The sequence below is a fragment of the Ceratotherium simum genome, chromosome 2 (assembly GCF_057802395.1).
Source record: "Ceratotherium simum simum isolate JZ-2026a chromosome 2, ASM5780239v1, whole genome shotgun sequence".
NCBI classification, from domain to species: domain Eukaryota; kingdom Metazoa; phylum Chordata; class Mammalia; order Perissodactyla; family Rhinocerotidae; genus Ceratotherium; species Ceratotherium simum.
The window spans coordinates 42,210,207-42,237,007 of record NC_141901.1 but is presented as its reverse complement, the minus strand read 5'-3'; the positions used below and the strand labels follow the sequence as shown (position 1 = coordinate 42,237,007).

General features: G+C 45.3%; 3 protein-coding genes across 24 annotated transcripts in view; all 3 read left to right on the top strand.

The window, feature by feature from the left end:
* The window catches only part of UBAP2L (ubiquitin associated protein 2 like), a 43,006-nt gene extending 37,264 nt beyond the window's left edge, over positions 1–5,742 (top strand). For 6 of the 20 annotated variants that reach the window (XM_087442577.1, XM_087442573.1, XM_014791895.2 and 3 more), the window contains exons 25-28: positions 2,181–2,248; positions 3,206–3,403; positions 3,815–3,865; positions 4,689–5,328. In XM_087442577.1, coding sequence (XP_087298703.1) covers positions 2,181–2,248; positions 3,206–3,403; positions 3,815–3,865; positions 4,689–4,784 — 413 coding nt within the window. In that variant the 3' untranslated portion in view covers positions 4,785–5,328. Of the gene's footprint in view, positions 1–2,180; positions 2,249–3,205; positions 3,404–3,814; positions 3,866–4,688; positions 5,329–5,355 lie in introns of those variants that run through there. The other 14 variants (XM_087442619.1, XM_087442583.1, XM_087442646.1 and 11 more) reach the window with 11 other exon arrangements.
* A 581-nt stretch (positions 5,743–6,323) lies between these two features.
* Positions 6,324–9,559, top strand: HAX1 (HCLS1 associated protein X-1). 3 transcript variants are annotated; one of them, XM_087442560.1, is made up of 7 exons: positions 6,324–6,655; positions 7,297–7,547; positions 7,725–7,912; positions 8,638–8,689; positions 8,837–8,943; positions 9,072–9,162; positions 9,307–9,559. In XM_087442560.1, exons 2-7 carry the CDS (start codon positions 7,316–7,318, stop codon positions 9,390–9,392), a joined length of 756 nt encoding a protein of 251 aa, XP_087298686.1. In that variant the 5' UTR covers positions 6,324–6,655; positions 7,297–7,315; the 3' UTR covers positions 9,393–9,559. The 3 variants fall into 3 exon arrangements, with proteins under 3 accessions (XP_087298686.1, XP_087298682.1, XP_087298676.1); XM_087442556.1 differs by having other exon boundaries at positions 6,324–6,672; XM_087442550.1 differs by having other exon boundaries at positions 6,324–6,758.
* Positions 9,560–22,755: 13,196 nt separating this feature from the next.
* AQP10 (aquaporin 10) lies at positions 22,756–26,179 on the top strand. The gene is given in 7 exon segments (XM_004436108.3): positions 22,756–23,059; positions 23,452–23,578; positions 24,164–24,253; positions 24,256–24,297; positions 24,404–24,522; positions 24,768–24,985; positions 25,458–26,179. Coding segments are annotated over 7 exon segments (900 nt in total). The 5' UTR covers positions 22,756–22,954; the 3' UTR covers positions 25,657–26,179.
* The last annotated feature ends 622 nt before the right edge of the window (positions 26,180–26,801 follow it).

Below are 26,801 nucleotides of genomic sequence, written 5' to 3'. Positions count from 1 at the left end.
TCCTGGTTTCCCTCAAAAATGTTCTGTTTATATCCTGTGTATTCCATCTTACTCTCAACCCTTCCACAAAAACCTCATTAGTTTAGCCTTTTCCATAAATGAACTCCTGTTCTTAAAGTTATGCCTATTACCAGTGATTTGCCAGATGGGCACCTGGGGTTTGAAAAGGGAAGGGGAAAAAATACCCCATTAGCTCCTGTATTGTCCCCTTCTTTGTACTTCACTGCCTTTAAAGTATAGAGAGTTGATAGTTTGGAGATGGGGAAGTATTTTATCAAGCTTGCTTTCTGTAGTTCTGTTCTTTTTCCTAGTTGGTGTTTGCTCCTCCCTGGAACTATCTGGACTTGTGATGTGGGAGGGGTTTCCAGGTTAAGATGCCACTTCTATTGGGAAGATTCTAAACTGGCTGTCCAAGGTGGGCTTAACTTTTGAAGGCTGCCTTTGTCCTAGACATTCGGAGGATTTGGGTTGTAGAGTTTGAAGGGGGATTGCTGTTGAATTGTGGGTGAATGGAGAATTCCTCATTTGTGATTTGGTTACTTTAGTACAGAGTTTCTAAAGAACTCTTCCATTGTAGTGTTCCTAACAGCAGAAGAGAAGGATCCAAGGACATAGACTGAAATGCGAAGTTTTTCTGAAGTTTCATTTTATCTCACTTCATGAGAACTAATATCTTTAAAAAGCATGCTTAAATTCCTAGTTAAATTTGAGTTACTTTTCCTCAAATCTTTGCATAAGATTTCTCTAGTAAGATGCTGGATTATTTTACCTGATGGCTTTTTCCTACCTCCTTGACCCACTGCCCCATACCCCAGGAGGTACAGTATGTTTATTTCAGTTTAAGAAGTACAAATTAAAATGAGGAATTGTACTACTCTGGTTTCCTTAAAGTTGTGGTAGTAGGGACTTTATCAACAGGAAACATGCAAGTTGTTGGAGTATGGATTAGAGCTTTTTTTTTTTTTTTTTTTTTAAAGATTTTATTTATTTTATTTTTTCCCCCCAAAGCCCCAGTGGATAGTTGTATGTCGTAGCTGCACATCCTTCTAGTTGCTGTATGCGGGACTCGGCCTCAGGATGAACGGAGAAGTGGTGCCTCGATGCGCACCCGGGATCCGAACCTGGGCCACCAGCATCGCAGCGCGCTCACTTAACCACCAAGCCACAGGGCCGGCCCTGGATTAGAGCTTTTATCTCATGGAGAAGCTGAATTGTAAACTAGAATGACATTTGGATTTTGTATTCCACCTATGCTGTAGAGATAGCCTACCCTTGTCTACCTTCTTTACTCCCTCTCCTTCCCATGCTTAGACTTAAATTACGTAAATGGAAACTCATCTTTGTGTCAGCTCTTTAAATCATAAGTATATAGCCTAGAAGCTCCAAGACTCTGGAGAAGCTGGACTAAGTGAGATGAGGCTCTGAGAATAAAAGTGCTCTTGAGGGTTGAATTGGACTGCTCCTCTAGTACTTACCTTATGCTGTGGAGGGATGGATTTTGAGCCCCCAGATGTCTCTTCATAAACAGAAAGAGCCAGACTACCTGTCTTCAGGAGCAGGACTGAGTGGAGTTTGGGCAGATTGATTTGAAATGGACATTAAAAGTTTAATACATTCTGTTGGGCTTTAGCACAGAAGTATTTTGAAAACTGTATGCTTGTGAGGTTTGGCTAAATCCGCCCCACCCCCCCACCCCCACCCCGGCAAAAAAAAAAAAAAACAAACTCACCTCACTCTCTCACACATATACTCAGTACACATCTGGAAAGAGCAAGAGAACCTTTGGTTTTTTTTTTTTTTTTTTGTGGTGAGGAAGATTGGCCCTGAGCTAACATCTGTGCCCATCTTCCTCTAATTTGTACGTGGGACGCTGCCACAGTCTGGCCTGATGAGCAGTGCATAGGTCCGCACCCGGGACCTGAACTGTGAACCCTAGGCCACTGAAGTAGAGTGTGCAAAGTTAACCACTATGCTACTGGGCCGGCCCCCGGCAAGAGAACCTTTAGGTAGCCTTTGTTTCATGAGCTCTTATCCCTCAGGACTGACCTGAAGCTGGGAAAACAGACCAAAATTCCCTTGCAGTGCTATAGGTAGAAAGGCTGCACACATCACCTCCTCCCAGGGATAGGGGCCAGGCAGCTAGCTGAGCTAATCCTCCTATCTGTTTCCTCCTCCCCCAGGTGTATCAGTCACCTCCAGTAACACGGGCGTGCCAGATATCTCGGGTTCTGTGTACTCCAAAACCCAGGTAGGTGCCTGGCTCTGGATAGAAGTGGAAAAAGACAGATGGACACAGAGGAGGTAGAGTTGTAATAATAGAAGTACGGTGAACAAGAACCAACCCTAAGAGAGGTGTCAGGAAACCCATCCTTCTAGAAAATGAATGGTCTCAGACTTCAGTTTCTTGAAGAAGTTTAAATTTAGTTCTCTAGAAAAAGACAAAAAGAGAAGTGTTACAGGAAGGTGAGATGTGGCAAATTGTTGTAATATGTTGTGTGAATTACTGTGCAACTGTCTGGGCCCTTTACTTACCCACTCCCAACCTTTTCATAACTTTCCAAGAGAATGAGTGTCGAATGAAGGGAAACTAGTTTATTCCATTCTTTGTAAGTATCTAAGGGATAACAAAGAGTAGGAAAGGAGACAACCCAGTAGCTAAAGTGATGCATTTCAGTTATCCACAGATGTGTATTGTGCTGTTTTTTCCACCCGCCACCATAAATAATTAAAATTTTGATAAAGTATTAGGAGTTACGGTTGAGTGCTTCAGGGCTAAGACTTTTAATACTCAAGATACCTCAGTGTGTATTCATTTCTTTTGAAATATCCAAGCAGTTCTAATTTCTACCCAGCTCTAGGGGAGGGGTGCTAAGAGTAGCCAGCAGATTTCACTGTGTTCGTATATGACGTTAGATTTTACCAAGTGCTTTCACATCCATTTTCTCGTTTGGTCCTTACAACTGAGAGGTCAGTAGCATCCCTGTTTTCATGTATGAGAAAACTGAGGCTGAGAGATAGTAATTTTTTCAGGATCACACAGCTATTAAAGGGCAGAGCTGAGACCGAGACCGGAATATCTGACTTCAGGTGCAGTGTTTCCATGACACTGTGCTGCTTCCTGAGGGTGGGGGAGCTTGGGCTCCGAAATTCCAGGCATTAGTTTGCTGATCCCTTTTACTCTCTCTCCTCGCATCCTCCTGGATAGCAGTCCTTTGAGAAACAAGGTTTTCATTCCGGTACTCCTGCTGCCTCCTTCAACTTGCCTTCAGCCCTAGGAAGTGGGGGGCCCATCAATCCGGCCACAGCTGCTGCCTATCCACCTGCCCCCTTTATGCACATTCTGACCCCCCATCAGCAGCCGCACTCCCAGATCCTTCACCATCACCTGCAGCAGGATGGCCAGGTAATAGCCCTTCCCCTCTCTCCTTTCCCTTCCTCTTCCTTCCTGTCCCTTAAAACTGCCTCCCCTTTCCTTTTCTTACCCTTCCTCACCACCACCTTCACCCAGTCCTCCCCAGCGCCAGTCATGGGCACACAGCACATACAGACACAAGCGCACATAACACAAGTGGCCGGCAAAGGAGATGTCAGAGGAGGGGCCATTGAAACCTTTTTTTGCCCCATTCCTTTGTTGCCTTTCTCCTCCACCTCCCGTAGCACAGTTGTCCTCATCCCATTAGACCTTGGTCACACCTCCCCTCTTACCTCTCCCAGCCTTCCCCCTTCCCTGACATTATAGCTTTCCCTTCTAATGGTGGAGTTCTATTGTCAAAGTTTGTCCCTTTATTTTCCATATATCCCGGTTCTGCCTCAGCTACCATATTTGCAGATGATTCTCTGTTGCCAGCGCCAGCAGGAGGAGCAGGTAATGAAACTGAATGATGATATGCTTGAACCCACTCCTTTTCAGTCCCCATTTCACCTCCACAGCCTTAGGGACCTTGAAGAGAAAAGACTGCACGGTCACAAATCGGGATACACAAACACAACACCTTGCTGAGCTCTCTGGCCTCCCATTCCTCTCTTGTCCTCCCCTCCTCAATGCCCTCTTTTTCTTTCTACCCTTCCCTAACTCTGGAAACACTTGGTTACCGGAATGGAAAGGATTCTTTGGGCAGCATCTGGAGCCTGGGGCCTCAGACTCTCTCTCCTGAAATGGGCTCACAGATGTGATGTGTGATAGGGGTAGGGAGCCACGGGGTGGTGCAAGCGACCTCTGCTCCATCATAGGTGGCTGGGGAGCTGGAATAAGAGCTTCCTTGCTCTCCAAGACAGCTTTCCAAATTGAGACATTCATGGGGATCAATGAAAATGAAATCACCTTGTGATCACTCATCTCCAAGAGGCCATAATTCTCTGTAGAGAGTAGCCTTTTCTCAGACCAGGGGAGGGTGGAGGTGGGGGTGGGTGAGGGGGATTTGAAAATGCATAGAACTGATTCACTGTCTTGTCTCTAAAGGTATCTTGCCCTCTTTTCATCTTTCCCCTATCTAAAGGTTGAAAGTGCTTTCTTATCAATGGTGCTCTAGCAGCCATATAAACCGAATTTTCTATTGTTGAAAAGCTTCAGAGCCCTTTCTAAGCAAGGGGGATGGGAGAGCAATTTCCAAATCTCCACCTGAAGATATAACAGTTTGTCCTAACTACACACCTTTTTCCTCCCCATCATCCTCCCCATTCCCCTGCAGACGGGCAGCGGGCAACGTAGCCAGACCAGCTCCATCCCGCAGAAGCCCCAGACCAACAAGTCTGCCTACAACAGCTACAGCTGGGGGGCCAACTGAGGCCCTGACCCTCTTCTCCCGGTCCCATCTTCTGAGAGGGCTTCTCAGCCTGGCAACTATGGAAACAGCATCAAAGAGAGAAAGGAATGTGGGGGGGGTTCCGCTGCCCCCCACCCCCAGCGGCCCACCCCATGCCTCAGCTTCATGTCTGTCCCATTCCCATCCCATCCCCACTCTGTTGTATGTATTATAGGATTTGTATTTTCTCCTTTTTTTTTTTTTTTTGTCCTTTCCTCTCCTCCTCCCCCCTTGCATTCAAGATTATGAAACTTTGCTGTGGGCCTTGCCCTTCCTTCTCCTCCTGTTCACCCTGGTGGTGTATGGGTGAGGTGGGGAGCGGGGGTCCCCAAATATATATCAGCCCAACAGCCCTAAGTCTCCTCCTTTATTATTAGGAAACAAAACAACAACAAAAAATGGCGTCATGAATATGAAAAGCGTTGTCAGATGAATTAGTTGAAGTGTTTTTTTTTTTTTGTACTGTGTCCTCAAATTTAATGGATTAATGTGTCTTGTATATATAAAAAAAAAACCTTTACCTTCAGCCTCTGCCCATTCTTACTCTGTCTAGGATATCCTCAGTTTCGTCGATGACCAGCTTGGTGAATAAGTATTACTGTACCAACTGGGCCTCTAGGCCCCGAAGGCAGTGGAATAAAATGAAATCTTCACCCTTTAAGAACTCCTCTGGCCCTAATGTGCTACTGTCTTGCCCTTGAGGGGATTCCCTTCCGTTCTCCCCTAAGACTTGCACAGCCTGATGCCTGGAAAGAACCACCACAAATCTTCATTTCCTCCAGAAATCGACATCTACAGCAGATTTTAGGCAGTGAAGGGAGTGGGATAGTGGATATTGGATGGAAAGCAAGAGGATTAAGAAGGAGCTGAGAGAAATGGCTTTGTAGTCCAAGTATAATTTAGATGGGTCCAGGCAAATGAACTGGAAAGAATGGGAGGCAACATACACTGTTGGCTGGCAAAACTGACGCTTGGGGCTCATTTCTCCTAGTACACTACAGCAGTTTCTGCTTGTTGAGTGCTTTCATTTCACATGGCTATACCCAACCCCTTAAAAAGGAAGAGTCTAGAGCAAGGCCAGGGTTGGGATGGGGGTGGCGGGTACAAGGGGGAGAGGGTTTGAAAATCAATGATGGGAAAAGGGGGATAGTTATAGCCCCAAATTCTTCCCTTTCAAGACCCTTCCCTAGATTTCCCTTGCTCTCTTAGAAAGCTGTTATCCTGCTGGTTGCAGAGCATGCCTAGAATCAAAAGAATCCTTCATAATTAGGACAAACTCCTTAGTAGCTGGAGAGGAAGTTAAGTCCTTGCATCCCCGTGTCTTTATCTCTGCACAATTCTGGGGAATGCAGTACTAGAAGGAGCTTGATAAAACAGCTGTCCAACCCTCTAATGTTATACTTAGGTCAGTCAAACCAGCAGGACCGAGGAAAGGGGCGAGGTGGCTTTCAGACGGAAGGACCGGTAGTCCGTGGATGAGCCGGCGGTGAGGGAAGGTCTCGGACCGCCTCATTTGCGGGGATGGACTGCCACCTGGTGCCTTTATCTGGTACCATCCAGCGTCAAACCCTCCAAACACTTTATTGGACTGGGTTGGTCCAATCAGGAGAATCGGCTTAGGAGGCAGGTGATCACTGGGAAATAGAAATTTGCCCCGCCCACTACCCTCACAGGAAACAGGTAAACAGGGGTAAGGAAAGCCTTTCGAATTTGAGAGGACTGTCCGGCTTGCCCCCTACCCGCGTCTAGCGTACGGTCGTTTTACGACAGTGTCCTGCTCGCAGGCTTGCTTTCCGGCAGCGTGGTCTGACGTTTCGCTCAGTTTCCGACAGCGAAGCGTAGGCTGCCCCCAGGTGTGAATGGGCCTCTGGTACGGTTCGAAGGTTCGAGTCCCAATACGGGAATGAGCCTCTTTGACATTTTTCGGGGGTTTTTCGGCTTTTCGGGACCTCGGAGGTGAGAGTGGGTCCGGGTCGGACAAGGGGGGTGGTCTTCTGAGGGGAGCTTGACCCCTAACACCCAATTTTTGGAAAAACATCCTCTTCCCTACTCCTTCAACTCCTGCGGAGAGGACAGAAGTCACAACATTGAGCACTCACCCCGCAGCAGTAGCCAAGGCGGTCGTTAAGAGGAGGAGAAACAGCACCTTAAGCCTTTCTCCAATCTGGGGTGATGCAGCAGGGCCCGGGCGGGGAAGATAGTGGGGCTCTGGGGAAGACGACAATGAGCAAGTGAGCAGGAGCTTGGGAAAGAGGGGAGGGGCTGGGGGACACTGAAGAAAAGCCGAGGGGAGGTGTTTAGGGGAGCTGCGAGGTGAGGACTGACTGATGAAAACTAAGACAAAACAAAACAATACCGAATGGCCAGTCCTCTAAACCTCACCTCAGCTCCCCAGACCCCTACTCTTATCCCACTTTGCCACCCGTGAGTTGATTTTATGGTTTAAGTAGTTCTGAAATCTTGGTGGCCAATCTGCCTCTACCCCCAACTACAGAGATCCCTTTTTTGGAGGGATGACTCGAGATGAAGATGATGAGGAAGAGGAAGAAGAAGGAGCCACGTGGGGCCATGGAAGCTCCAGGTTTGAGGGTCCCCAGCCCCCGGAGGAATTTGGTTTCGGCTTCAGCTTCAGCCCAGGAGGAGGGATGCAGTTCCATGATAACTTCGGCTTTGATGACCTAGTACGGGATTTCAATAACATCTTCAGCGAGATGGGGGCCTGGACCTTGCCTTCCCGCCCTCCTGGTGTGTGGCTGCCCCTGAGGGAGAGCCTTTGGTTTCTATTGGGTTGGTGGTTGAAATAAGGAGCCTGCAGAGAGTAGTTGGGGGATGGGAAGTGTGAGAAGATTGATGATTTCAAGGAGGTTTAAAAGAGCCCAAGTCCTTTCCCACCCCCAGCATCCACCTGCCACCTTTCTTCAGAACTTCCAGGTCCTGAGGCAGAGACACCTGGTGAGAGACAGCAGGAGGGACAGACGCTTCGAGACTCAATGCTTAAGTATCCAGATAGCCACCAGCCCAGGATCTTTGGGGGGGTCTTGGAGAGTGACATAAGAACTGAATCCCCGAAACCAGCACCAGACTGGGGCTCCCAGAGACCTCTCCATAGGGTGAGTACATCTGGGTCTGAAGCAAGAGCCTGTGGGAGACAACTAATGGAGTGCAAAGACTGGCATTCTTGGAATCTAATGGACTTGAGTTGGAAACTTAGGCCCTCCACTTAGTGTATATTTTCTATATTAAGCTTCTTTTAGGGTTTTCTTTGGGGGAAAATGGGGGTTCTGTTTTTGTGTGTGTGTGTGTGTGTGAGGAAGATTAGCCCTGAGCTAACACCGGTTGCCAATCCTCCTCTTTTTTGCTGAGGAAGATTGGCCTGGGGCTAACATCCGTGCCCATCTTCCTCTACTTTATGTGGGACACCTGCCACAGTGTGGCTTGATGAACAATGTGTAGGTCCACACCCGGAATCCGAGCTTGCAAACCCTGGGCTGCCAGAAGTGGAGCACGTGAACTCAACCACTACACCACCGGGCTGGCTCTGGGAGTTCTGTTTTTTCTTAAAAAAAAACAAAACAAAACCCTGGTCTATATGGTTCTGTGACAAGGCAGGATTGTTGGGGGAGGACAGAAAAGTATCAGTTCAGGAAGGCTTTTTGGTAGAAGAATACATAAAGCAGCTAGGAAGGAAGGCGGGGTGAGTAAATAAAGCTATCCTGAATGGGATTCTCTCTCCTGAAAAAAGGTAGTTTTGGAACTTGGGAATAATTTGGGTACTTTGATCCCTCAAGATTCAGATTGAAAAGTGTCATTTTATCTACTTTGGCTTCTTCTGCAGTTTGATGATATGTGGCCCGTGACTCCCCACTCTAGAGCCAGGGAGGACAATGGTGAGTCTGGAGGGAGAGGACGTTCACCAGACCTCTGTTCTCCCAAAGTTCCCTCTATTTTTCCTCCCTGAGGTTTCTTCCTGCCACACTTGTCCCCTTCTTTCCTTTGGACTCTTTCTTTCCTGTTTCATCTCTCTGCCCTTCTAGATCTTGATTCCCAGGTTTCCCAGGAGGGCCTTGGCCCAGTTCTGCAGCCCCAGCCCAAATCCTATTTCAAGAGCGTCTCTGTGACCAAGATCACTAAGCCAGATGGGGTGAGTTGGGAGAGAGGAGTAAAGGGAACTGTGGCCAGAGGATGCTCTGGAAAAAGGGATCTATGTAACGAAACCAGTGAACTCACCTTTAGTGATGTTAGGGATATGGTGGGGGCTTCTCCTTGTAGACAGTAGAGGAGCGCCGGACTGTGGTGGACAGTGAAGGTCGGACAGAGACCACAGTAACTCGTCAAGAAGCAGGTGGCAGTCCTAGAGATGGTAAGTGAAGAGTGTGAATGAAAGGGGTCCATCTTTTAATTCCTTGGGAAAGAGAAACCCTCTTCTACTCTTTAATATTATTTTTCTCCTTTGCGTCTGCCCAATCTTTTTCATTTCAAGAAAGTGTATCACTTTCTTCCTTAGATCCAGAAGCACCAACACCTCCAGCCCTGGATGATACCTTTTCCATCCTGGATTTATTCCTAGGACGTTGGTTCCGGTCCCGGTAGCCTTGTTAACCCTCAGAGACCTTAAGGTTCTTTCCACCTTCCACCCTTTGCTCACCATCAATAGCCTCTTCTGCCACCTCCGGGCTTGGGTGTGTCAAACAGTGAATTGGGGGTATGTCAGTATGTCACTTGCCCAAACTGACTAATAAAACGTTTATTTATGCTAATTCTTTAGTCTTGGTTTTGTTAAGGCTGTTCCACTTTCTAGCACCAGGGCTTCCAAAATTATCCTGCCCACAGTTTTCTCCTTATGTCTTAATTTTTCTTTCCACTTTCAAAACCTGGTTTGATAAGTAAGGGTCAGGTACCAGTAGAAAATGATTTTCTTTACAGAGGAGATAAGATGACTAGAGATAATTCCAGGAAAATTTATAGACAGGGATGCATCAGATTACAAAAAAAGGAAGTGTGTGAAAGTGGGAGATAACTGCTTCCCTAGATGTGGGATCACTATGATTGGATACTTCATGAGATCATTTGAGGAAGTATATGGGCCAATATTTCTTCCTTTATTGACTTTTTTATTTTTTTATGTAAGAAAAAGTATAACTAGCAAAAACATTACTGGATCTTTTTCTCATTAAAAAAGTTTTTAGCACTGGTTTAGAGTGGCAGGTCTTACAAATTTATTTACCTCTGTTTCCTCTGGAAACCTCACGAAAATAACAATAAAGGGATTTTTCTAAAGAGGCATATCACAAGAACAAAGGAGAGGAGATATAGTAATGAACTTTTGTCTTTTTATTCTCTTTTTTATATCTTTTGGTGAACAGAAGATGATTCATTGTAGCCAAATTTATCTTTTCCTTTATGGTTAGTGCTCTTTATATACTTTAGAAATCTCCCCTAACCCAAGGTTAAAAGGATGCTGTCCTTTATTACCCTCTATGAGTTTTTTAGTTTTGCCTTTTACATTTAGTTTTCTTAATCCACCTGGAATTTATCTTCCTATATGGTATGAATCAGGGGACCAGTTTCATTTTTTTCATTTGGGAAAAAATATATACACATACGCACATATATACACACATATTAACATATGTGCACACATACATATATACAAATACGTGTATGTCCCTGTGCTGGGTCTTTCTACTCTTTTCTGTTAATCTATTTATCTATCTTTGAACCCATATTACACTTTTAAATACTATAGTTGTATTTAGTAGAACAAATCCTCCCACCTTTTTTTTTTTTTTTTTCCCACTAACTTCTATAGTATATAAGAATACAATTGAGATTTCTAGTCAGCTTTTTACAGTCAGTGCTGGGGGTCTAGTGGTTAAGATTCAGCACTCTCACCACCATGGCTCAAGTGTTTCCTGGTCAGGGAACTCCATCACCCATCTGTCAGTTGTCATACTATGGCCACTGTGTGGTGTTGTGATGCTGACAGCTATGCCACAGGTATTTCAAATACCAGTGGAGTCACCCATGGTGGACAGGTTTCAGCGGAGCTTCCAGACTAAGACAGACTAGGAAGAAGGAACGGGCCACCCACTTATGAAAAAATTTGCCATAAAAACCCTGTGAATAGCAGCAAAGCATTGTCTGATATAATGCCAGAAGGTTAGAGCTTGGTGCAAAAAGACCAGGCAGGGTTCCGCTCTGCAGTGTCACTAGGAGTTGGAATCGACTTGGTGGTACTAACAACAAAATCAGCTTTTTAGAGTACCATCATAAACACAAATGGAGCCAGAGATTACCAGACATCTGTGGACAGCATCCAACATGAAGGATGGAGACTCATACAAACAAAAGAAGCAACTTGGAAGAAACAGAGACTATGCAGAAAGATGAAAATTTAGCAAGAACACAAATCTTTAATATCCTTAGAAATATGAGATGATATACCCATAAAACCAAAACAGGATGCTACAAAAGAGGAATTAACAAAATAAGAATGAACTTTGGGGAGTTAAAAAAATATGATGGCAGAAATGAAAAACTTTATATAAAAAGGTCTGCATGCCAAAGTTGAGGAAATCTCCAAAACAGTAGACCAAATAACAGAGACAGAAAATAGAAGGAAAAAAGATAAGAAAATCAGGGTAGTATAAATTATCAAAGAAATAAGTAAAGAAAATAGCCCAGAAGTGAAGGATATTACTTTGTAACCTGAAAGGACCCACTACATGCTTGATATCAAGGATGAAAATAAATCCACTCCAAGGCACATCATACAAAATTTCAGAACACTAGAGACAAAAGAGAATCTAAATGATTCGAAAGAGAGAGAGAAATCACATACAGAGGATCAGGAATCAGAATGTTCTCAAACTTTAACAGCAACACTGGAATTAAAAGACAATGGAGAATTATTTTTAAAATACTGAAGGAAAATTATTTCCAGTCTAGAATTGTATGCCCAATTAAACTATGAATTAAATGTAGGAGTATAATAGACATTTTTAGACATGAAATGTGGTATCTATAAAAGGGGTTTCTATAAAAACCTATACCAAACATCATATTTAATGCTGAAAGACTGACGCTTTCCCACTAAGATTAGGAACAAAGCCAGGATATCTGCTCTTATCTATCCTACGTTGTATTGGAGGTTCTAGATAGTGCAATACGGCCAGAAAATGGAATGGAAAGGAAGAAGTAAAACTGTTTACAGATGCCATGACCTTGTATGTAGGAAAAAATCCTAAGGAATCCAAAAAAAATTACTTGTAGTAATAAGTGAGTAGAGCAAGGTTTCAGGATACAAGATCAATATACAGAAAAAGAACAAAAAAATGTTTTTCTACATATTGGCAACAAACAATCTGAAAATGAAATTAACAAATCCCTTCATAATAGCATAATAAAGAATAAAATACTTAATTTTGACAAGAGAAGTGCAAGAGCTGAACATTTTTGAAAACTACAAAAATTGCTGAGATAATTAAAATCTAAATAAAAGGAGAGATATACCATGTTCATGAATTGGAAAACTTAAGATAGCAATTCTATCCAAATTTATCTATAGATTTAATGCAATTCCTATCAAAATCCTAGTAATTTTTTTTTTGTAGAAGTTGACAAGTAGTTTCTCCTCAATGTGGGACCCTGTTCTGGAAGGTAGACCAGGTGGATCAGGTAGCCCCTTCAGACTATCTTCTGTGGGCCTCTTGAAATCACCCACTATTGGAGGAGTAAAATCCATGCCAGTTTCAGCACTTCTGAAATTGACCTGCAGAACTTTCCAGGGAATACTTGAGGAGCATTTGGGGGTTCTCCTGTTCTTGGGTTTATCATATAACTTGTTGCTTTTCTCTACTTCTCTCTGCTTCTTGCACAAACACTGGTGCTGTAGGGTCTTATGGCTGTTGATGTCGTCCCTACCCACTTGTACTACAGGGTTTGAAAGTATACTTGTCACCTAGTTTTATTGTACATGTTTTTAATGAGTCTTCGATTTTGCTATCTAGTCAATCTTTTTATGTGGAGCTTCAAGAAAATCCAAAAACTAGGCTTTCATTGCTGCTGCTATCTTCCCAGAATTCCCACCAACATTACCTTGTTTACACAAAAAATTTATAACATCTACTTAATATTCTGAAATGAAATTTATTGATAATATCTATACACATAGTAATTACATATATGTAGATATACTCTTAAGTTTTCTATAAAGGAGAAATAAAAGGAAAGTAATAAGAAAATTGTATATTTTCTAATATGTAAATGCTCAAGCACAACTAGAATCCATAATGAAATATTCCGACCGGGCCGGCCCCGTGGCTTAGCGGTTAAGTGCGTGCGCTCCGCTGCTGGCGGCCCGGGTTCGGATCCCGGGCGCGCACCGATGCACCGCTTCTCCGGCCATGCTGAGGCCGCGTCCCACATACAGCAACTAGAAGGATGTGCAGCTATGACATACAACTATCTACTGGGGCTTTGGGGGGAAAAACATAAATAAATAAAATCTTTAAAAAAAAAAAAAAAGAAATATTCCGACCAATATAGATATTTCATGTGGCCACCCAAGTTTCATGAAAATGAAAATGAAATGTTTTTCTGAAATGGTAAATGGCCCTTAAAGTTCCAAACAAAATAAAGTACTGTTTTCCCTCATTTACATAATGATTGTATGCCTAGAAAATTTAGTATACATTAAAACTGCTAAAAAATACTTGTGTTTATATATAAAACAGATTCTGAGCTCATATTGTTATAAACAAGTTTTTCACCAATATGTACATCTGGTAGGACATTCTAAAGTCATGTAAAACATAGAACAAGTCTTTGTTGAGTGTCTTGTGAGATGTTTAGCATATCTAGCCTCTGACCACTAAATATTAGTAACTTCCCCCACCATTATTGTGAAACAACAACAAAAATTCTGCCTCTACAGATTTTCAAAATTCTTTCTAGGGGATAGTACCATCACTGGTTGACAACCTCTGGTCTAATAGGAGTTCTTCCACCTGGAAACATGAGTGTGTGGTATAAGGATAATGAGCACATATTACTTTAGAAACTACAAAAATAAAACTAATCTTTCTTTACACTGATAGGAGAAAGAGAGGAGGGATATGGTGACTTTTGATATTCTTCAGCCTGAAAGGCTCAAGGAGGGTGGCTAATGGGAGGAAGTGTGTAGGGTTGGGAAAACTGTCTTAGATTGGATCCCCCTGGAAACAGACTCTGATAAGGAGAGTTTCATGCAGAAGATTTATTTGGGAGTTTTCTTGGGAGATCTACCTGTAGGGAAATGAAGAAAGCAGGATTGAACAGAGGGAGCGGCTGACACAATGTGGTTGCACCTGAGTCCTCAACTGATCCTAGGATTCTACAGAGAGTTCTGGAATGGAAATAATTCTGCCGAGTTGTCCCAAATTAAGGCAAAGGGGCCAGGACTTTGTATCCCTGAACCAACCCATCATTGACTGAAAGAAACCTGCTGAGAGAGGGCAAGACAGTTCCATGTGGCTGAGGTAATTTCCAGTGAGGGAGGCAGCTGTGAGCCATCAGCAGCTGATCTTCCTAGCAGCTGGGAAATAGGCTCATGACCCTAAAGAGAGGATCTGGGTGAAGCACTGTGGTGTCTACTACAGTTTACCACTTGCACTGCTCAAATCCATACTTTTTTGTGTGTGTGTGTGTGAGGAAGATCAGCCCTGAGCTAACATCTGTGATAATCCTCCTCTTTTTGCTGAGGAAGACCGGCTCTGAGCTAACATCTATTGCCAATCTTCCTCCTTTTTTTTCCCCCAAAGCCCCAATAGATAGTTGTATGTGATAGTTGCATATCCTTCTAGTTGCTGTATGTGGGACGCGGCCTCAGCATGACCCTGTGGCCGGAGAAGCGGTGCGTCGGTGCGCACCCAGGATCCGAACCTGGGCCGCCAGTAGCAGAGCGCATGCACTTAACCACTAAGCCACGGGGCCGGCCCCCAAATCCATACTTCTTACGGTTAGTCTACCCAGTTGGGGAAAACTTCTATGGGATTCTGATTGTTTTTATTTCTTGGGGGAACTTTAAGAGAAGGTTTAGTAGAAAAGTCCACAGCCTTCACTGCTGCAATTGGTTTTGAGACTCTAATGGATTCTTATCCCCCTCCTGCACTACTAATTCTAAATTGTCCTTACCTTTGGAAAGCACCTCTAGTGGTCTAGACAGCTGGATACTGGGATGACCCAGATCTTCATCCCTGAGAGTTCCCTTGGTTACCATGTTCTTCTTAGGCTGTGGCTGCTGTACTTTTCTATTTACTGTTAAAACTGAGCATGGGAGCAGCAATAGTGAATGACCTGAACGCCAAAATACTCTTCCTCCCTCCCATGTGTAGCTATAGTCTTTCCTCCTCCATCACAGTCAATTACTCCTGCCCATATGACAACTCTTTTTCTTGTCTGCTTGTCTCTTGCTACACAGACTCCAAAGTTCAAGGGGAATTCTTACTGTGACCCCTGGAGGAAGCATTATATCTCTGGTTTCCCAGACCTCTAGACCTTAAAATCAAATTCCCCATGTAGTTCACTGGGAGTGAAGAAAAGTGGAAGCTACTTGATTTCTATCCTAGATTCATAAAATTAATTCCTACATCTATGTTATCTACCCATTGGGGACACAGAATCATACAGTGGTCATTGATTTAGGGTATATGTGATGTCCTGGAAGGAGGTTCCCCATCCTCCCAGGGTTTCATCTTGAAGCTGGTACCTCATCTGTGTCTTTAAGAAGCCACAGAACTGCTTTATCAGACTAATGGCCTCTGAGTGGCAGTTTAAGACCAGTGGATCCTTTGGTCACCTGCCCCCACTGTTATACCCCCTTTAATGTGAATCCCATGTCGATGGATCAAGTACTCTCTAAGCCCTTGGAGAAGGGTACTAGCTAAGACCCTATGGACAGGAAAGGCAAACCTATACTCAGAATATGAGTCAATCCCAGTTAAAAGTGGTGGAATCTAGTGTTCCCCGACTTGCCCCTAAGTGGCTACTTGTTTTCCTCAAGGGGTAGCATCATATCAGGGGCTTAGTGTTGGTATTTGTTAATGGCAGGTTGGACATTGGCAGCAGCAGTAACTAGTTCAGCCTTGGTGAGTAGGAGCTCATGCTATAGGGCCCATGCATAGCCTCTATCTCTACCACCAGTTACTCCATTCAGTGCATCCATTGTTCAGAACTGGGGTGATTGATGATAGGCAATGGCTGAGTCATTCTGCCTACTTGGTTGTTCAGTGCCTCATCTGTGATGGATGCTTTCTGGTGGGCATTAACATGTAATACAAAGATCTTTACACTTCAAGACTACCCCCATAGGTCCATCCACACCTCATCCTCGGACCTTCTTGCCCCTATCTTCTACTCTTGGTCTTTTCAAGCCCCTGACCAACCAAGTAGGCCATTTGCCACTGCCCATGTGACTGTATATATTCTTACCTTCTCTTTCCACACAAAGTGGATGACCAGATGTACTGTTCAAACCTCTGTCCACTGGGAGGATTTCCTCTCACAACTGTCTTTCAGGGCCACTCCCGATGGGGACTGCAATGCAGTAGCAGTTTTTGGCTTATACCCACATACCGTACAATTCATCTGTGAACCAAGCTTAGGCTTTTTCCTTCTCTGATCCCTCATCACAAGGGATCCCCGCTATAGACTGAATGTTTGTATCCCCCTGTATTCGTATGTTGAAACCTAATCCCCAATGTGATGATATGTGGAGGTGGGGCCTTTGGGAGGTGATTGGGTCATGAGGGCAGAGCCCTCATGAATCAGATTAGTTTCCTTATAAAAGAGCCCCCAGAGCCCCCTTGCCCCTTCTGCCATGTGAAGATACAACAAGAAGATGGCTGTTTATGAACCAAGAAGTGGGCCCTCACCAGACATTGAATCTGCTGGCACCTTGATCTTGGACTTCCCAGCCTACAGAGCTGTGGGAGATAAATTTCTGATGTTTATAAGCCACCCAGTCTATGGTATTTTGTTATAGCTGCCTGAATAACTAAGACAATCCCCAATTGGGTCATAGGTGTGAGCTGAGAGAAAGATGCCAGTGCAACGCTGCTGAATGATATGCGAGTCTGTGCCACTTGCTTTTCAGCTTGCTTGTACCCTCTGAGCTGGCTTATGTCTGATCTCAAAGATGCCACTTACATTTTACAATGTGTTCTCGCTGGGCCCACCCTTCCTAATGACATGGAGGATCTGATAGAATCCAACTTGTGATGGGCAGTTCTGGCTACTTGGTTACTTGAACTGTAGTCAGGTGCTGTGTCTCTATTGGAGCCCAGCAGCACTCCAAGAGCTGCTTTTCAAATGTTATGTAATTCTCTGCTGCAGATGGCATGACTTTGCTCCAAAGCCCTAGGGATCCATCTTATAATTCTCCTATTAGAGCTTGCAAAACCACACACAGCGTCTTTTCCTGCCACGAATATACTAGTCTCATAGGGGTCTGCTGGGTCATGTGGCTGCAGAGGCCTCTTCTCCTTTTGCACCCACTCAAAGTTGACAGACTTCGCTGTCAGCTGATAAATTGGTCAGAATTGTATTCTCAAGTGTGAAATGTTTTGCTCTAGAATCCTAAGAAGATTGGTATTGTACTTCTTTGTTAGTGATGGAAGATGCAATAATCAGTCATTTACTCTGGAGAGGATATCCCAGCATGTCCCAGACCACTGGACCTCTAAAAACTTCACCAATGTGGCAGTTTCTTGAATCTTTGTAGGGTTTATTTCCCACTCTCTGAATACATGTATCTTTCCAGGGTCTCCAATGTACTTTCCACTTCTTGCTCTTCTGGTCTCATTAGCATGATGTTACATATATAGTGGACCAATATAATGTTCCTCAAAATGTCCAGATAGTCAAGGTCCCTTCAGATTATATTAGCACAGAGGGTCAGAGAGTTAACATAGTCCTGGGGCAAGACCATAAGTATATATTGTCCTCCCCATGTGGATGCAAACTGCTTCTGATCCTCCTTTCCTATCTGATTGGGATGGAAAATAAAGTATTTACCACATTAATGGCTACATACCACCAACCAGAAGCTATAATAAACTGCTCTACAAAGTTACCTTTTGGGATACAGCAGCTGCAATCAGAGTTACAATTTGGTTAAGTTTATGGTAGAACACTGCCATCTGCCATGATCTATCCAGTTTTTGTAGGAGCCAAACTGGTGGTATGACAGGGGCCACATCTCCTGTATTCTTTTTTTTTAATTGAGGTTGTATTGCTTTATAACATTGTGTAATTTCAGGTGTACATTATTATATATCCATTTCTGTAAAGACAGCATCATGCTCACCACCAATAGTCTAGTTTTTATCCATCACCATACATATGTGCCCCTTTACCCCTTTCGCTCACCCCACAACCCCCTTCCCCTCTGGTAACCACTAATCTGTTCTCCTTATTTAGGTGTTTGTTTGTTTATCTTCCACATATGTGTGAAATCATACAGTGTCTTTCTCTGTCTGGCTTATTTCACTTAACATAATACCCTCAAGGTCCATCCATGTTGTCGCAAATGGGACGATTTTGTCTTTTTTATGGCTGAGTAGTATTCCATTGTGTATATATATACCACATCTGCTTTACCCTTTCATCAGTTGATGGGCTCTTGGATTGCTTCCATGCTTTGGCTGTTGTGAATAATGCTGTAATGAACATAGGGGTGCATAAATCTCTTTGTATTGTTGATTTCATGTTCTTTGGATAAATATCCAGTAGTGGGATATTTAGATCATATGGTATTTCTATTTGTACTTTTTTGAGAAATCTCCATACTGTTTTCCATAGTGGCTGCACCAGTTTGCATTCCCACCAAAAATGTGTGAGGGTTCTTTTTTCTCCACATCCTCTCCAACACTTATTATTTCTTGTCTTGTTAATTACAGCCATTCTGATGGGTGTGAGATGATATTTCATTGTAGTTTTGATTTGCATTTCCCTCATAATTAGTGACGTTGAACATCTTTTCTTGTGCCTGTCAGCCATCTGTATATCTTTGGAAAAATGTTCATATCCTCTGCCCATTTTTTGTTGTTGAGTTGTATGAGTTCTTTATATATTTTGGGAATTAACCCCTTGTCAGATATATAATTTGCAAATATTATCTCCCAGTTGGTGGGTTTTTTTTCATTTTGTTCATGATTTCCTTTGCCTTGCAGAGGCTTTTTAGTCTGATATAATCCCTTTTGTTTATTTTTTCTTTTGTTTCCCTTGCCTGACTAAACAAGGTATTTGAAAAGATGCTGCTAAGACCAGTGTCAAAGAGTGTACTGACTATATTTTCTTCTAGGAGTTTTATGGTTTCGGGTCTTAAAATTCAAGTCTTTAATCCACTTTGAGTTAATTTCTGTCTATGGCGTAAGATAATGGTTACTTTAATTCTTTTGCATGTGGCTGTCCAGTTTTCCCAGCAGCATTTATTGAAGAGACTTTCCTTTCTGTATTGTATGTTCTTGGCTCCTTTGTCAAAGATTAGCTATCCATAGATGTGTGGTTTTGTTTCTGGGCTTTCAATTCTGTTCCGTTGATCTGTGTGTCTGTTTTTCTGCCAGGACCATGCTGTTTTGATTACTATAGCTTTGTAGTATTTTTTTTCCCCCAAAGCCCCAGTAGATAGTTGTATGTCATGGTTGCACATCCTTCTAGTTGCTGTATGTGGGACGCGGCCTCAGCATGGCCAGAGAAGCGGTGCATCGGTGCACGCCCAGGATCCGAACCCGGGCCGCCAGTAGCGGAGCACGCGCACTTAACCGCTAAGCCATGGGGCCAGCCCTGTAGTATATTTTGAAGTCAGGGATTGTGATGCCTCCAGCTTTGTTCTTTTTTTTTTCTCAGGATTGCTTTGGCTCTCCTATATTCTTTAAGTCTTTGAGGGTGGCACTAATATCTTCTATGTTCCCTAGGATATGGTATTATTTTTATTTATTATCTTGGTGTGGAGCAGTTTCAGGCCTCCACTTGGCCTTCATCACTTACTCCCCCTATCAAGAAACCAATGTGGTTGTTCTACAACTTCAAAGTGTTAACCTGGAAGAAAACACTAACAGTAAGAGGTTCAGGGAAAGCTGAAGTTTATTTTATCAAGTTATAGTCTGCAGGCTGGGGAAGCACTGACCCAAGGAGGTCTTAACTGGGTATTCCAAAGGGGAAGAGTAGGGAAAAGATTATATAGGCTAAAACCACAGGATATTGGTGTCAGTCCAAATTCCATAGTGACCATCGATGAAAAACAGGGTCTGCAGACATAGTCTGGTGGTCTGACCACTGGCGTCAGTCTATCTTTGTCTTTATCTTAATCAGCATAACAGGGACATTGGTAAAAAGTCAGTTGCAAAGGAAAATATCACAAGTTAGGGATCAATGGTTACATATCCATTGCTCAAGTTTCCTTTTCTCCTGAGAAACTGACCTGGGTCAACAGAAAAGAATTTAGGCCTCAGTTAGCAAGAAGAGTGTCCATTTTCTTTTATAACGTTTGGCAAATGATGTCCATTTCAGTTATATGATGGGGTATTGGGGAAATGACCACTGGGTGGATCCATGGTCTCAGTGAATATACTTTGAAGCAGACCTGAGCCAGGACTCAATTTATTATCTGGACCCCATACGCTCCTACTCTAACAAGAGGCCGCCATGGTATAACTTTGGGTTGTCAGCTATCAATGTTAATTCAGATCCTTTGTCCAAAAATCCTCAAAAGGTCTGAGTATTCTCCCTTTTCTCCATAATGGTCATCAACATAAATGACTTGTTTTGGCATTTTTACTTTCGTTAGTGTGGGCCATTATTTTCTCCAAGCCTTCTAGAACCATCCTGAAAGTGTACTCACCCCATATCCCAGGGATCTTGCCAGGATGTTAAATCCTATATCACAGGAGAGTGCTCCTATATCAATAAATTCTTTCATATCTAACTTTATGTTCCACCTCCCTTGATCCAGCACTGTCAGTATCCAGTTCTATGTAAAATGCTACCAAATTCTGCAGGTATGCATGAGCCAGATCCCGAAGCTCCTTTAGCGTATATTCCCTCTCTTTTCTTAGTAGGCTAGACATCCTCTTTGGGGCTCTGCCAGAATTCGATCCTTGTTATTGGTCCCGTTGCTAGGAAAGCAGGTGGAGATAGGTCCTTGAGGGGTAAGTGGACTTGTATTGTCTTGTCTTGCACCTGCCTCCTTTGAAGCCTTGTGATCTTTATGCAAGCTGGGAATGGGCCAATTCTGCAGGCTCAGAGGGTTCAGAGGAATCTGGGGATTCAAGACTCTCAGTTCCATCTACCCAGATGTCCCTAACTCAAGTGTCAGGATCCTACCCTTGTGGTTTTAGGACCCTAACCTTGGCATAGGAAAGCTACTGGGGTTGAGAATTAAACCTTTTCTAAAGCTCTGCTACTCATACAATTAAGATTTGAGCTGGTCCTCCACTCTGATGCCCACTGGATGCAAGAGATTAAGGTTTCCTTAAATGCTGTCAAGGGGGCCCGATGGCTTTCACAGTCTGCCTGGACTTGGTGGTCAGTTCTGTGGAGTTTATAGTTACCATTTCCCTCACACCTCTCAAGTGCCAGAGATATTGCACTAGTGCATATCCTTTCAAACAGTAACCCCTTCCAGTTGATCACTGCTGACAATTTTAGTAATTGCATCACTTCAGCAACCTAGACACTATCCATACTCCACCTACTATCGTGATAGGGTTATTTTTGTCAGCCAGCAGGAGATACACATGTAAGGAAGTGAGGAAGATGGGATTTGGCCAAGGAGGAAACTGACACACAATGAGAATATAACAGAGGCCTCAGCTGATCCTATGGGGAACTTTGGAGCTGGAATGGCCCTTCAGAGTTGTGTCAAACTGAGGGAAAGAGGCCAGGTCTGCATCAACCTGTCATTGACATGGGCCCTAGAGGAGGGCACATAACCTTGGGTGAGGCAGTTTCCTGCTGCAGAAGGCATTGCCATGAGGAAAGCAGCTGTGTGCTATCAGCGTCTGATAGTCACAGCAACTGAGGAATGGGTACATTGGCCCCAAGGAGGGGATCTGGGTGGAGCACCATAGTATCCGCTAAACCCAGTAAAGAAGTATTATTGCACACAGGTGTGCCCAGGACTGTGCTAGAGCCCATGGGGTTACATGGCCCAGCTCTCAAGAAACGCATAAACTACACACAGTATGTTAAAAATTTGTATATTATCTGTTTCCACTTACTAGAACATAAGCTCTAGGAGAGCAGGGACTATTTTTGTTTACCACTGTTTCCCCAGTGTCTAGGACTTGATTCATAGTTAAATTAATCTAATTGGAGGCTTGAGATGTGAAGAAGTAGGAAGTGGCTATGTGTTATGCAGAATAAGAGTGTCAAGCATCCAGAGGTGGGGAGATGGGGCTCAGTGTGGGTGTGAAGCTCTCAGCTGGAGCCATGGCGAGAGACACAAAGGTAGAGCATTCTCTAATCAAGGTGAGACTCTGCATGAGGGAAGTACAAGCATTCAAGGCATGGGTTTTATTCCTGCAGTCCATGGTTTTCATCCCAGTCTCTTTGGATGCCTGTTGATTTTTCCAAGCATCCAAATGGTTTGGGGAAATGCTTCATATTCCAAGGAGAGGCACTGTGGAATATTAGATGGAGAGTCAGAAGACCTGGATTTGAGTTCAGACTTAGCCATTAACTAACTGTGTGGCCTTGGGGAATCCTAAGGCTCTTTCAATTTCCTCACGTGTAGAGTGGGAGCAGTAGTACTACTTTACACAATTGTCTTGAGGACCAAGAGAACTAATGTATATAAAGCAGAGTACTTCCCTCAATCTGTCAGCATAGGAGGAGGCTACTCCTAGGAGGGATGGGGATGAGAGAAAGAGGAGACACAGCCTGGGCAAACTCCAGGCTCTGGTCATGTACAGAGCCTGTCCCCGGACATTCTCCCATTATCTCTATCCTCCCTAGCCTATATACGTGCATGAGCACTAGCTGCTGTTCAGGAGCTGAGCTAATTGGTTTTAAAGTCTTTTCCTTATCTTTTCCCCTGGCAGGCAGTAGCTGTGTAGCAGCAGTGTGCCTATGCAGACGGAGGGAGCAGTGACCAGAGACAGGGTGTCCTCACCATGGCCCACACTCAGCCTCTGGCCGAAGTCAAGGACTGGTTCCGGATCCGCAGCCTCCTGGCCCGACAGTGCCTGGCAGAGTTTCTGAGTGTGTTTGTGCTCATGGTAAGGAGGGTAACTGGGGGAAGGAAAGAGGGGAGGTGGGCAAAAGTTTTTGGCTCCTCCTGGTGTCCTTATCTCTTCCACCCGGTGTCCTGCTTCCATTCAACTATCCATCATTTCTCTTGTCCCCCGTCTTGTCTCTGCTGTTCCTCTCCTACTGCCTCATTTTTATTCCTGTCCCTTTCCATCTCTCACCCCCCTTCCCTTTCTTTACTTTTCCTCTACTTCTCCCATTTCTTTTCCTTTCCCTCTTTCTGCTTTTCTCCCTTCCCTGCTGATCCCTGATGTCCATTCATCTCTCTTGGCTGCTCTCCTAGCCTTCCCATCTCTCTCTCCTTTTGGTCCACCAGGCTCCCTATTCCTGGTTCCCTGTTCCTCATCTTCCCTCTCTCCAGCTCCTTACCCAGGGGGCTGTGGCCCAGACCGTCACCAGTGAAGAAACCAAGGGCAACTTCTTCACCACGTTTCTGGCTGGCTCTCTTTCTGTCATAATAGCCATCTACGTGGGTGGAAATGTCTCAGGTGAGGAGGGTGGGGTCTGGTCATCAGAGGGGGTAGGATGTGCATGTGAGTGTGGGTGTATGGTAATGGGGAAAAGGCAGATCTCTGGTGACTCATGGACATTATCTCCTTGAACTTGACCAGTGCCCTGGACTGAGATACGCCTTTGGCCTGGTCCAGCCCCTCCCCATTTGTATCGCTCTATCTCCCTTTGTCACATTAATCCTCCACTCACGTAGACAGAGATCTATGGCAAGGCATCAAGGGTAAGTGCAATCCTCTTGTATCCCCTACCTGAAGCCCTCTCAGGTTCATCTTTGGTCAGGACTTCACCTGCTTGTTCCCAGACACATACTGCATCAGTGTGCCTGGCTGGAGCCTTGAGACACAAGCACTGTAGTGGAAAGAGCAGACAGACCCAGGTTCAAACCTTGGCTTCTCTATGTGACCTTGACAAGTTGCTTAACCTGCTCCAGCCTCAACTTTCTAGTCTATATGATGGGAATAGTAATATCTGCCTAAGAGTTGTGAGGAGGAGTACCAGTGATGACAGTGCCTGGCAGTGACACTTAATGGATCTTGGTTTTCTTTTCTTGATCCTTGAAGGAGCCCACCTGAATCCAGCCTTCTCCCTGGCCATGTGCCTCTTGGGATGACTCCCCTGGGCCAAGCTCCCCATTTACTGCTTGGTGCAGCTGCTGCTTTCTGTGCCTCCGGAGTCACCTATGCTCTCTACTATGGTAACAGAGGGAATGGTGTTGGGGGCACCAGTGTGTGGGCAGTGGTGCCTTGGAACAGTTTTGAATGAGCAAAGATGGAAATCCTGGGTGTCCCTCTACCCCACAGATGCCCTACAGAACTATACAGGTGGGAATCTGACAGTGACTGGCCCCAAGGAGACAGCCTCCATCTTTGCCACCTACCCTGCACCTTATCTGTCCCTGAACAATGGCTTCCTGGATCAGGTAGGTGTGAGGGGGAGAGCTGGGAGAGCCCCAACCTTTCTCCTGACCCCTGGGATCCCTGCCAATTGTTCAGGCTCTGGATGGGATATAGGGTTGGGTCCATCTTTGCACCACCACTCACCTCAGCTGCCTGTGTTGGGCTAAGTCAGATGACATCGGGGGGTGGCCTGGAGTCTTTGGATGAGAGAGGGCAGATGGAACATCTGGCAGCTGATGGGAGCCCCTCTGCCTCTGTTATCTCCAAGGTTCTGGGCACCGGGATCCTGATTGTGGGGCTCTTGGCCATCCTGGACACACGGAACAAGGGAGTGCCTGCAGGTCTGGAACCCATAGCAGTGGGGCTGCTGATCCTGGTCATTGAGCTATCCATGGGTGTCAACTGTGGGGTCCCACTCAACCCTGCCCGGGACCTGGGCCCACGGCTTTTCACCTACCTGGCTGGCTGGGGCCCTGAAGTCTTCAGGCGGGAGACGGCCTCCTCTGGTGCTGTCCCTTCACTCACCTCCCTCTGCTAAGGGCTCTGTCCCTGGATCCCCAGCTCTCTCCTCTTAAATAGTTCTCTTGGCCTCTTAGGACAGTGTCCCTCCTCTAAGCCCCAGTTCTCTCTTTCTCTTTTGCCCCCTTCCCCTCTTCACACTTTTCACTGAAACCTAAGTAAGATTTAGAGTCTGTATTCTTGGGCACATGATCATCTTACCTCTTTGGGGTATTAGTGACCTCATAACCCAAATGGGCATTTAGATAATTTCCTAAGACAAGAGACTGGACCAAGCTCTCTTGGGTCTCCTTCTCTCTAAGCGCTATGCTTTGGTGCCAAGACACCCTCTTCCTGGTGTACATCATCCCAGGAACTGCTTTAGGGAACGCTCTTGTTATTACTGCCCCCAGTCCTTTAGGGGAGTCACTCCTGATATCCTTTTGTCCTTCTCTTGCACTGCTGGTAATGGCTGGTGGTGGGTGCCTGTGGTGGCCCCTCTGGTGGGGGCCACACTTGGCACAGCTACATACCAGTTGCTGGTGGCTCTCCACCACCCTGAGGACTCAGAGCCAGCTCAGGATCTAGAGTTTGCCCAACATAAAGCTTCAGACTTGGAAACTCCTGTCTCAGCTAAGATGCCGGAGTGTAAGCTATGATTCTGACATGACAGCCCTCACCTCCTTCATGGACACTGGAGAGGGCCAGAGACCCAGCCCTGGTGACAAGACATTCTTTCTCCTTATTAATACACCAGGCTCTGGGCAGCTTTTCTGTTTACTTATCTAGGCATCGCTTCCTCCTAACCTGGGGAGGATGCCTGGACAGGGAGAACTGGAGGATAAAGTCCGGGGACCCAGGATCTTCATCCCTTTACCCCAACCGCAAAGCAGGTTTTCAGACCCTGAGGACTTCCAGGAACGTAGTTCGTCAAAATAACCGCCAGAGGGTGCGCGGCCTGGGAGCCGGATTAGGAAGGCTACGGGAATCCGCAGGGTAGTGGGGACAGACCATCCAGTGGAGGGCATAACCCTGGGGACTTCCTCCAAAGCTTGGTCCCCACTGCCTGACTCCTAGCTCTCGTAACCTCAGCGCCTCCTGCCTTTACCCTCACTGGGGCGCCTCCCCTAGATTCAGCCACCCCCATGTAGTAGTTAGGGGTGGGGAAACTGTCTCCTCCAAGGGGGCGTGGTGGGTGGGGGAAGAAGAGAGTGCCTGCAGTGGAACACAGCCATTCAAGCGCCTAGAGATAGGGAGAGCAAGGCGGAGAAACCGAGGCACAACCCAATACCTAGACATTCCGGGCTGTGTCATTCACGGAGAGGGTGAATTACGAGATGAGCTAGGGCGAGGAGAGAAGGCGAAGGAACAGAGGGCTCCGAGGGGAATGAGTGTAGGGTTAAGGGAAAACTGGCGCTGAGGAAAATTCTCGTTGTTCACCGCTTCCCCAGCTCTCACGCCCCTCCCCGAAGGAGACGCTCTTTTAGCATAGGGGGCAGCGTTCTCCTGTTCCCTTTCTTCCAAATAAAAAAAATCTCAGAGCTATCTAGCCTCTTAATTTTTTTTTTTTTTGATGCGGGACGGATGTGGGAGTGGGTGGGGCGGGGGACAAGGCCTCGCAGTGCTAAACATCGGAAGGGTTAAGACCCTCCCCCTGCCCCGCACAAAGATGGCGCTCCCGCCTTCCCTCTCCCTCATCCCTCCCCAAAACCCCCTCCCGCCCCCCGCCCTCTCCCGCCACTCCGTCACTTCCGCCCCGCCGTGGCCGAAACTGACACAAAGTAGCGAGCCGAGGCCCCGGGGG

Coding starts and splice junctions, on each gene's coding strand:
- HAX1 (XM_087442550.1), top strand. CDS start 6,706: ATGAGCCTCTTTGACATTTTTCGGGGGTTTTTCGGCTTTTCGGGACCT. Junction 8,944..9,071: donor AGATCACTAAGCCAGATGGG/GTGAGTTGGGAG, acceptor TTCTCCTTGTAG/ACAGTAGAGGAGCGCCGGAC. Junction 9,163..9,306: donor AGGTGGCAGTCCTAGAGATG/GTAAGTGAAGAG, acceptor TTTCTTCCTTAG/ATCCAGAAGCACCAACACCT.